Below are 12,514 nucleotides of genomic sequence, written 5' to 3'. Positions count from 1 at the left end.
CCTTCTTTTTTAGTAGATGTTGAATGTTAATGAAATTATGGGTTTTAACACATTTTTACACGACTGTCATTTTACCGGAAGCTATTTCATCAACTGACAGATAACTCTGGCCGAGCAGATACGTCAAAATAGTTGACTCGGACTCAGAACCAATATATACTATTCAAAAAAGTAGGGGATATTTGATTTTGGGGGCATAATACTAAAATATGCAAATGACTACGAAAAAAGTCACTATAGAACCTAACAGAAGAAACATTTCCAGTTGCATGTGACGCCCAAACGCACCAATAGCTACCACATGGAATGCAGGTGATGCTTGGGATCATCATGGGGGTCCAACCCAAGATTTGCACGACTCTGACTTTGAACGTTACAGTCATTGTGGCATCATAGATAATACGGTATTATCTATGGTGGCATTGAATTCCAGGGTGGAAACATCAGTTTAATTGTTTTAGTGACCAGAAAACAAATTTTGATATGCGTCGGCTTACCCAAAATGAAAGGTTACGTGCCCTTGGCATGCTACAGATCGGCACAACACAGGCGGTTGTGGCGCGCACGATGAATGTTTCTCAGTCTGTCATAAGCAGGCTATGGTCCAGATACCGTGATACACAATCTGTACAGGACAGACCACGCTCAGGTCGACCAAGGGCGACAACTCAAGCCCAGGATCGATTTATCCGTACCTTGGCCTTGAGAAATCGTGTCATCACAGCAAATCAGATCAGCGCTCGTCTTCAAACAGACACTGGTGTGAGAGTGAGTGGCCAGACGATTCGGAATCGACTGCATAGGGGTCACCTTCGCGCCCGACGTCCTCGCGTGATCCCTTGTTTGAGAGATCATCACATTCAGGCAAGACATCGTTGGTGTAGGGATCGTCAACACTGGGATAATCGACGCTGGAGCAATGTGATGTTTGCAGATGAGTCAAGGTTCACTGTTGATTTTTTGGACAAATGATATTGCTGCATGAAAAATAGGGCTCAACCGTTTAAGATATGTAAGCCTAACTAGTCCTAAATATAGGACTCTTTCTGCAGATCTGTTTCACAGCGGTAATGCAAAAGTCTTCTTTTAACTCTAGTAAAGGCATTTAACAGTCAGTAGAGTAACAGAGAAAGAACAAGAATGGGGTTTAATATCCACTCAACACAAACTAGGTCATTTCTGGACTAGCATGTTAAATTTCATTTCAATAATTCTCTTTCCCATCGGGCGTTTAGCAGTGGGAGGACCTGGAGAAAGCCCACAAGGTGGCCCTACCATGTATCGAATTGAAATCAAGCCACTTGACTCAAAATTAAATGAAATGAAATGGGGTTTAACGTCCTACTGTTCTGCTCCAAACTGGGCTAATGAAAACGGACATACCCCATACAGTGTGCTGAGGGAAATTTTGCCGGGACAGCGGCACTACGGTCTACTTTTATATCAAATTCCAACTGTCAAGGGATCCTTTACATGCACACAAATGTGTACATGGGACCTCGGTTTTTCGTCCCATCCAAATGACTAGAAAACTGTCATTGTCAGGCCCTTCATCCTGCATCACTGACAAAGGAGAACCATGCCGGAAAATCTGGATGAACTTTCTCAGCCAATGCAGGGATTGAACACCTGACCTCCAGGTTAGCGAGCCAGCGTCTTACCCACTTAACCACCTTGACCCCCACCACTTGACTCGGTGACTTACCTTATTCTAAAGCATGTGTTAGACCGAATAACACACTATTTATGGATAACAATTACTATGGTTTATTTCACTGCGACGTTTCAACAAGATTTCACAAGTCGTTATCAAGCATTTGTTTTTTTTTTGTTATATGCTTGATAACGACTTGTGAAATCTTGTTGAAACGTCGCAGTGAAATAAACCATAGTAATTGTTATCCATAAATAGTGTGTTATTCGATTATGTTCCAATTACTAAATGCCATTTAAAGAACATGTGTTAGACCATTTGGTTACCCAATCTCCCTCTGTAATAGCGCAGTACATCTTAGTACATCCTGTCATGCAGCTCATATTTTCCAAGATAGTATACATATACAGTAAGTATCAAAGACACGGCATACATGTATGGTTAACACCATACATTTTTAGTGGTGGAGTACCTCCAGCCAGAAATATTTAATGGTAGAGTACTCCCCACCAGATGGATGTAATTGGTGCAGAACAAGTACTGGTAACCCAGATCAGCTCAGAAGCGAACCCAATAAAACCCATTGCAAAATGTACAGCATCACCCCAGGTATCCTGAATTGGCCGTCCCCCAAAAGTATCCAAGATCAGCTCAGAAACGAACCCAATAAAACCCACTGCAAGATGTTCACCACATTTTCCCAATCCCAGTTAATTATACTCATACTTTAACACAGAAAATCTTTTGTGTAATTACATGTATAAACTCGTACTTTAACATATATGTAGAACAACTTCTGGTAGTTATTACCCGACTTTAAACTCAATATCATCCACAGTCTTCGATAGCAAACATGACTTATTGTTCAATTTAAGACAAAATGAAAATTTTAAAATTAGCACACAGATCGTTCGAGAGAAAGCTTTTCAGTGCCATTTGTAATGAAGCGACTCGATGAACAAGGCTAAATATATCTCATGCAGGAGAATACTACCGTTGTAGACTGGAATAACCAGACACCAAAGACTGCCATTCAATTTGCACTCTTCGCATATTTTGCCAAACATAACAAATTAGAAATTTCAGTAAAAAGAGAAACAATTGAATGTAAATCAGTTCATATACATTTATATAATATTACATTATTATATGCGTTGCGACCCATTTCTGTCCATTTCTAGGTGCCAAAGAATAGCGATTTAGCTCCTTTAATATAGAACAACTTTGTTTTTGAAAAATTTCTGTGTAGTTATACACATACATGATTCACTTCACAAACCACCAGAAAATATATTTTTTAAGAATGAAGTGTTTGCTTTCACCGATTTAGGATTCACATAATTATCGGGGTTGAAAGATTTAAGAGAATCACTGTTTTTATTTATGTTTCCTGATGTTTTCCGGGCTAAAATTTCATTCTCGGTATCTTTAAGTTTATAGGAAAATATTCTATCAGGTTTCTGGTCATCTTTAAATTCTTCAGGTTTTTCTTTTTTCTTTTTTTCCATTTTTCTCATCTTTTTACTTTTTCCAATATTTTGTATATGAAAGCTTGTCTCTTTTTTGGCTTGAGTCACTTCCTTGCGTAGTTTCTGTTCACGAAGTGCACGTTCGTATTCTAATCGTTCTGTTAAATGAAACCATTTAAAATTTGACAAGTATTTCATATTCCAAAGTTCATCGTACCATTTACTTCTTTTTTTGATTCCAACCCTTTGACAGTTCAATGATAATGCTACACGTTTTGAAATTTTTTTGTCTGAATATTCTATCCATCCTTCAGAATATTTTCTTCCTTTTTTAGTAACTGTCTTCTCTGAAAGAAGATAAAATAATTAATTATAATAATTATCTTGATATTTCTTACTGTAGTAGTAAAACACAGAGAGGAAGAGAAATGGGGTATAATATTCACTCAACACAAACTATGTCATTTTGGGACTAACATATGGTTCAGTATTAGTTCAATAATTTTCTTGCACATAGGAGGCTTTAGTAGTGGGAGGAAACATGAAGACCCTGAAAAAACCCAATAGATTGAACAGGTGCCCCTACGCCTTGTCACGTACAAGCTGGGAATCAAAACCATGCTACTTGACTCAATAGATGGTTCCGCGTAGAAAGGAATTACCCATAATTCATTGCGAGGACACCATCTTGTATGGCAACTCGCGGTAACTATGTACGCTATCTTGTATTATTTTGCCGATATTTTGAACGTTTATATAAAGATATATGGGTCCGAGAGTAAAATGCGTTTATGAAAACATAACTGAGGTATTTATTTTATTTGTAAACATTAATAAGATATAATTAACGTTAAATACCATATTGTTAGAACAACACTCTCTTTCTTTATCATTTTCTGTATAGGCCTAATCGTATTTTAACACATCGTGATAATTTACTCTTTATTGCCTATAATCACATTTTAGCACCTCATGATTTACGTGACGGTCAAAATTGATAACAAAGCCCCCCCCCCCCCCCCCCATAGAGGAAAAATAATATTAAAATTGTTGTTCTAGCAATATTGTACTGAAGTTTAATTAGACCTATGGGTTTATGAAACTAATTGCTTAGTGGTATATAATAGGGATAATTTAATGCAATTGATCACTATCAGATGTTTTTTGTTGGTTATTCATTATGGCAAAATCTGGCGAATCTTCCAAGTTGAAATACAGAGAGAATTTGTCTGCAGTATGTAGGGAGCGGTATGATGATAAAATTAAAGTGATAGGCAGTGTGGACCCTTATGAAATGCAATTTCCTGACAGCAGTTCATCGTGTGATAACTGGCCTGATATAACTTATCCAGACATTGTCAATTATTTAGTGTATACACAGAGTGCTTATACATTACAGGAATTAAAGGCCTACAAGTCCCTGGAGTCATACAACTATTTCATTAGTGGCTAGGTGCAGACTGTCAGTCGAGTTATTTTAAATGGGAAGTTTATTTTGACAGCCAAAGTAAAACATTCTCAAAGGATGAATGATGCATGTCTCCAGCCATGGATTATATGTGAAAATGATGGTAATGTCATATCAGGAAACTGTACATGTATGGCTGGTGTAGGTGAAGTTTGTTCACATGTGGGGGCCCTGCTATTTTACATAGAAGCTGCAGTGAAGATGTGTAATTCTCAGACAGTGACCGGAAAGAAAGCTTATTGGTTGCCTGCTTCAGTTCAAAAGGTATGTAGGCCTATCTATATATTTTAATGTGGATTCATGTGGGTCAGAGTTTCTTTATGTATTGATGTAAATCAACCAGACCAACAACAAACTTTTATAAATACAAAGATTTAACCCTATTTAAATAAAACCTATCTTTGTTGATATTTCAGATTCAATATAAAACTATTCAAGATATTGACTTTACATCGGCTAAAACAAAGAAGAAGAAATTTGACAACGGTCCAGGTACGACTCCAGCTCAAAATGAAGTAAAGAAACTACCCAACGTTTCAGAACCATCTGCAGATGAACTGTCCAAACTATTTGAGTCATTACATAATTCTGGAGAAAAATCTGCAATTTTGTCTTTAGTGTCCGGATATGCATGTCATTTTAGACCCAAAGCCTGAAAGCACTAGACAAAAAGAATGGCAGACTACGGTCTTATACCGAGTTCAGTTGATTAGAAAGCATAGATTTCACACTAGCTGAGTCAATTGTTTGAGCGAATTGTGATTTATTGTGAAGTATAAAATAAAAAATAAAAAATATAAGATTAAGAGGGTACCGTCAGGCTGTAAATAGCAGTGAGTTATGGTTCCATATCGTCCTAAAATTTCTTTAAACGACCTCACGGTCATTCCATTCGGTATTCTGCTTAAATATATAACTCCTGGTTCGACCGTTTTTTTCTTGGGCTTTGGTGGTAATGATTTTATTTCTTTAATATTATCTTGTTCCATTTCCACGTTTTCTTCTTGAGACTCCATTTTTTATTTACACTTGTGAGAGTTATCTCGCTTTAAAATAAGGTTTCGACTAAAATTTGGGTTTGGATTCAGCCATTTTTAGTTCAGAATGAATGAAATGAAATGGGGTTTAACGTCCTACTGTTCTGCTCCAATACTGGGCTAATGAAGACGGGCATACGCCATACAGTGTGCTAAGAGGGAAATTTTGCCCGGGCAGCGGCACTATCGCCTACTCTTATATCGAATTCCAACTGCCAGGGGGATCTTTTACGTGCATTCCAATATATACACGAGACCTCGGTTTTTCGTCTCATCCGAAGGACTAGATAGCTGTCCTTGTCAGGCCCTCCGCCCTGCATCACTGACAAGAGGAAACCACGCCGAAAAATCTGGATGAACTTTCTCGGCCAATGCAGGGATCGAACACCCGACCTCCAGGCTAGCGAGCCAGCGCCTAACCCACTTAGTTTTTAGTTCAGATAAGATGACGCGAAACCCTTCTTCATTAAACAGTGGGTTGTGGTAGCAAAGTGTGTGTGGCGGAGGGGAAGGGTGTGGTAGGGCGTGGGAGGGAGCAAGATTGTGCAATTGCGCTCCTCCGACCCAGGGGTGGTTTAAAGGAACGTCCGTCGGAAGCGGCACTTTCCGAAGAGCCCTAATCACGAGGGTTCGGGGGTCCTCTCAAAGAAAATTTTTAAAATTATATCGCCGGAGTACTTTCTTGTCGATTTAGATACATACTGGAACCGATCATTTCGTTCTCCATACCTAGTGAAAAACACATGAAATTGGGTTTAACATTCTGCCCTTTTGCAACAAATGGATTAATGAACAAGGGCAATGTCATGCTATGACGGCTCATTTTGCCCGAACAGCGTCATTTCCGCCTACTCGTCTTCGAGATCCCAATGTTAGGCTTGGACGCTCCTCGTAGCCTAATTATCCGGTGAGGTTTCCAGTTGTCACTGGGGGAAAGAGGAAGGAGGACCTGGCAAGCGTCTAGTCGTTTGGATGGTACGTAAACCGAGACGTGCACGCGGAATTGGCCGTAGCGCCGGTGCCCGCGTAAAATTTCCTGTATCACACTTCATTTAGGCCTACAATGTTGGTGGAGAACAGTAGGACATTAACCCCCATGTTATGGACATCTTGATAGTACTATAAGCATCTGACATTTCTATGTGGCAAAGCAGAGAAGAAACTCACATTTTAAAAAGATTATGGGAAGCTTATTCAAACCATGAATTTAATTGTCACGACTTTCCTGAACTCATTATTGATACGGATTTTTAAGTAAGTTTTGCGCCAAAAAAACTATTTTCAATAATGATAGATAATTGGCCAGTGGTTCTGCAATGGTTAACCACCCACCCCACGGAGCCAAAATTGACGAGGTGGAAAGTATGTAATTCAATTGTAAATGCTGAACTAAAGTATTTGGAGAAAATTGTTTGAAAGAAATTACTTAAAGCAAATGTTTAAATTTTAATCATCATTTTTGAAAATATTACCTCTAGTCCTGGGGCCGATGAAATCTTAATCCGGATAGGATTGTGGAACGCATTAAAAAGGAAAGAAATGGGGTTTAACGTCAACTGTTAAATTTCCTAACAAAGGATTTCCTATATAAGAGCGTGACAAGGAGTAGGGGTGCCTGTCCAATCTCGTGGGTTTTCTCCGGGTCCTCCGGTTTCCTCCCACTGCTAAACCCCCTACGCTCAAGCGAATTATTGAAATAAAATTAAACCATTAGTCCCGAAATTACCTAGTTTGAGTCGAGTGGACGTTAAACGTAAGCGGTGTGTGTAATCCAGTCACGACATTGACAGAGAAAGTTCTCCCCCACATAAGATACATTGTCTCAGGAACCTGACAAACCTCCCCCTGCAAAAATTCCTAGATCCGCCCCTGAAATTTTTTACAATTATATCTCTATATATTTCTTTGTAGAAGCATCCACTCGGGGCATATATTCGAGCCGCTTGGGGGCGCATTATACTCAAAGAGTTTTATTACCGACTGGTCACTCATATTTCTTATCTTTAGTGCCCCTTGCCTGGATATAGGAACCTAAGGAACCAAATATTTATCATTGCATAGTTAATAAAAAAAATGTGGCGGCTTCAGCGCCCCTGCTTAAAAATAGATAATGAAAATGAACATGTTGAATATTTAGGTCAAATTACTTCTGCTATTCTGTGCGAAGTTATGAATATTGAAGTTTTGACAATAATACCGTGGTCTCCATTGTCATTGCTACGAAAATAAACTTTGTTATACGATCTTTCTTCACTTTTATCATTTAATTGTCGTGTCACCAATTGTAATCTTCAGTCACTACATGTATCGACTGGTCCACGGCATTAAACTGTTTCAAGACTTAGAAAACTGACAATACACCGGAAGAATGAACTGAATAATATTATCATATTTCTTTATGTTATCATGGTTTCCTGTAGTTCAAATTTAGATATCTTATTTGAAAGGGCCATTGTATTTAATTTAAGTACGGGCCACAATTTTATGAGTGCTGGGCGTAGCGCGACGATATTCTATTTTAAACTTTGAGGATCGCATTTTCATTTAAAAGATTTTCTCAATTTGTCATTGTCCTCTTATAAATAATTGAAGGACTTTTTAGTAGAAACATGTATTTTACCGATAACTGCTTTTGAAGGTATATTTCAGTCGATTTTATGATTTTATTGAGTTTGTGTTTTTCCAGTTTGTGGGGTTTTTTTTTTGGGGGGGGGGGGGAATATGATTCTAAAGACAGTATTAGGCGAAAGTTGAGCCATGACCAATTTTGCTTTCCTCAGTTGACTATCAAAAGCAAGACTAACGTTGAAAATGAAACTTTGTGTTTTCGGGCGATAAACAATTACACCTAATTGGTCAGATTGAGAAACCAAATAACTCCTAATAAGGAATGTGTTAAATTATTTAGCATCCGTCCCTGGTGAATGACATGTGTTTCCCATTCCGTTACAAATATCTTATTGATACTAAGAATATAATAAAGAATTGTGCAAAGTCAAGATGTATCACGTGTTGTATGCAGCGGTCTGTTAGTCATTTAGATATTTAATACTTCCTGACGCAACGATATCACATATGCACCTTTAATCCATTCAAACACATAAACGATAACAACAAAGGGAGGGGTTATCGTTTGAAAATTAGTAAATTACCAGATACTATTTTAAAAGAATGATTTCACCGTTTACAAATATTGCGCGCATTTTCTCATAATATAATCATGTAGCTATCTTTGAAGTCCCTGCTTTATTTTTTTATAATTTTATGTTTCAATTCGGAAATCTTATTGAATTAGTAGGAAGACTTAGCGGGTTTTCTTTACCGACTAGGTCGAATTTTGACAGAGTTTCTACATTTATTGATATATTATTATAATATCAAGCTTCTCAGGACCCGTATATATAGTTATAAATCTAAGTTCTTGTGAGAGAAACAAATCATTGATAAAAGTGAGATAAGAGGTTTTTATCCCAGAAAAAATAACAACCATGTAAGAGAAACGCCCACCGCATCCACCACGGGGGATAATGGCGTGTGATATATGTGAACATATGTCGCAATGAAAAGTTTTCGGGTACTTCAACCTTATCAACAAGTAACATATCCTGCTGCGGATTTCACCTATTTATAACTTTCATGAACACCGATAATCATAATATTAAGAAGACATAAGGGAATTTAGGTTTAACGTCCTACTGTTTTGCACAAACCGAGATAATGGCGGGATTAAGACGACGGGAATGAACATAAAGCTTTGGAAAACCAATTAAAGCAATAAGGCTTTCCAAATTGTAGTAATTTCGTCTACCCAGTAAACGAATTTCCTTATTCTGGACTTATACATACTTATAATTTTTTTAAAAAATGAGGATAAGATAAATGAAATAATTATTATTGATATTCGAAGTTATAATGATAATGTTAAAAACAGTATTTTTTTTTATTTTCCCATTTGCCGGTTGCTGTATAGTGGTAGACGTGTAAACTCAAATTACTGAAAAGAACAGAGCGGCGATAATTTTACTTTTCACCACGATTTTTTGTACCATCTAAACGACTTTGCAACGTTTTCCCTGCCAGCCCCACAGGCGCTACCCCCGATGTACATGTACCCTGGATTGCATCTCAAACCAATCTGTTTCACAGAGAATTACGAGTCTCGTATAATATCTCTGTCATAGATGACTGCCTTAACACGTGCTGTCACAGCACGCGGTGTGAATCATTGGCTGAATGGCGCGTGCATTGTTTACATAAGACATAACTGCTTCGGAGAGAATGCTGCATTTTAGTCAATTTAATACCAATTTACACTAAGTCGGAAATAATTTTTACCTACAAATACGTCAAACGCCTTTATTTATTTTTCCAATATATACAAAAAATGTTTTAGAATTTAATTTGTCGCAGGAAAAAAGTTAATATTTCTAGCTCATTAAGCCGCATCAATGTCATCCTTATCAGTAATTGTCGCGGCCAAGCAAATATTCACTGCGGATCAGTGTGGTCTCAAACATTTAGTGATATTCAATTAAATGTACAGTAGGCCCATAATGAAATCATAGCCTGAAAATTAAAAAAATATATTTTGGGAACTGTAAGATGCAAATTATCACTTATTATCTTTTTATATATTTCTTTAATATTAATTTCGTTCCACAATATTTTGGTCTAAGAATGCATAAATTTTGATCAACTTTAAGCGAGAAGGTAGTCTAGATTATTTAGGCCTGTCATTGTTTTAGTTGACTTAATTTGCGCCTGGATGTAGGAGACTTAAGTGTGAACTATTTAGATGTTTTTGCAAATTTAATAACATTACTTGTAAAAAAAAATGGACTTTTGAGAAAAATATATCCCCAAATATTGAAATAAGACTGACTTGGCATAGGCAAAATGAAAATGTGTATCTCATTTATTTTAAAGCTTATATTTACTATGGAAGAAGAGTATTCACAACCATTATTCATAACAGATTCTGAGGAGAGTGAAAAAGAAATTGGAGCAAGTGAATCTCAAGTAAGGCATTTCAATCTGTACTTTAGGACAATTATTATACTATGTTTATTTGATGCAGCACTCTTTTATTATAACTTTAAAAAACATAATCGGAAGAGGCCAGGGATTATATTGCTCTGTACCAAATCAATTTTATTTTCCAGGCACAGACGCAAGCTCCAAGATTCATGCCACTTTTCACTCCACGCTTTAGTTCTGAGAATACAGCATTGATATTTTTTATCACTGTATGCAATTTTTTACTCATTGTTGTACATCTTTTTTTTTAAAATTTTATAACCAGAGATATTTGTTATTTATAGAGAAGGGGTGATTCTTTCTTTAATAATGTCATAACATTCGATTACTTATACATGTAACTTTTTGTATTTGCATATGACTTTGATGACGTCCAGTCATGCCAAAAAAGAAATTATTTTGTCATGTGTAATCCCTGTGATTATATCATATATTGTTAATTTTTTTAAGTTTTATATTTTTGGTTTTGTAGTTGGTAGTTTTCATATGATTGATGTTGATCATGATACACAGTTTTGTTTTCTGTTATTTTTAGATTTAGGTCATAAGTTTTCACCCAGAAAAATTCTGTTATTTATTTATTTTTGTTGATTTTAAGTTTTATTGATTTTGTTAATTGAAATAAAGATATTTTTATTGATCATAATACTTGTGATTTTCCATTCCTGAAACAACTATTTTTGTCTGTGTGTTTTGCATGTGTATGTATCCAGGAAAAGACTGTGAATATTTTAATAGCCTCTAGACCTACAGGGGGGTTGGATGGCTGAATGGTTAGCGTGCGCGTGCTGTATCAGAAAGTCTGTCATTGAGTCGACTGGCGTGGTTTCGAATCCCCGGTTGTACGTGACAAGGAGTAGGGTCGCCTGTCCAACCTCGTGGGTTTTCTCCGGGTCCTCCGGTTTCCTCCCACTGCTAAAGACCCCTACGCGCAAGCGAATTATTGAAATAAAATTAAACCCTATGTTAGTTCCGAAATGACCTAGTTTGTGTCGAGTGGACGTTAAACCCCATTTCTCTCTCTCTCTCTAGACCTACAGTTGACCCGTGACCTTACACTTTCTGTATGACCTTGACATGGTATAGTCAAAAAATGCAATTCGAGTAGCTGATGCCTAATAAAAAAAACACGATAACAATGTGAAAACATTATTTGTGTATCTATCACATCAAAAAACGGGTTGGGTAAATATTTCAAAGCCCTGGGACTTATACATGGTTTGTTATTAACTATCACGTCATTTTTTTGCTGTGACCTTGAACGAAAATTGTCTCGGTCGTAAGTTTGAGAGTCTGTAGCACACACACTATATAACCGAAGAGTCTCCCGATAATTTGATTCAATCCAGTACATCTTGAACTTCAAATTCTGCAAGTTTCGTGGATCTACCTATTATAGTGTCTGAGATATTAGCTTCGGTCAGGTTTTTTACGTTTTTAAAAAAAAGCCGTATTTTGGTGCCTCCAATTCGCGGTCTTCAAAATGCCATAACTTTTTTAATTTTCAATATTTTTTCAAAATTCTTTCAGATTATTGAATCTAAATAGTTGACGCTTGCAGTGCAATAATCATATTAGAGACATTTTGTGTATTTAAAAACCCTTTGGCAACGCTATTAAACAATATCCTAAGAGTTTTGGTGCATTGTTGTTTGTGCCCTACAGGAACTGTTAGAATTATATTATACAATACACTGCCTTGATAAAAGTATACACACTCAGAGCAAATATATTTAACGGAAAAAATCTCAATTATATTTAACGGAAAAAATCTCAATTTTATTTAACGGAACAAATCTCAATTTTATTTTACGGAAAACAATCTCAATTATATTTAACGGGAAAAATC

General features: G+C 36.7%; 1 protein-coding gene across 1 annotated transcript; it reads right to left on the bottom strand.

Moving 5' to 3' along the window:
• Window positions 1-2,755: 2,755 nt before the first annotated feature.
• Window positions 2,756-5,637, bottom strand: LOC126812003 (activator of basal transcription 1). The gene is made up of 2 exons (XM_050538106.1): window positions 5,406-5,637; window positions 2,756-3,470 (listed from the first exon to the last, which is right to left on the bottom strand). The coding sequence occupies exons 1-2, from the start codon at window positions 5,605-5,607 to the stop codon at window positions 2,926-2,928; spliced, it is 747 nt and encodes a 248-aa protein (XP_050394063.1). The 5' UTR covers window positions 5,608-5,637; the 3' UTR covers window positions 2,756-2,925.
• Between the last annotated feature and the right edge of the window lie 6,877 nt (window positions 5,638-12,514).

The sequence above is a fragment of the Patella vulgata genome, chromosome 2 (assembly GCF_932274485.2).
Source record: "Patella vulgata chromosome 2, xgPatVulg1.2, whole genome shotgun sequence".
NCBI lineage: Eukaryota > Metazoa > Mollusca > Gastropoda > Patellidae > Patella > Patella vulgata.
The sequence above is the reverse complement of the archived record's forward strand: the minus strand, read 5'-3'. Positions and strand labels throughout refer to the sequence as shown.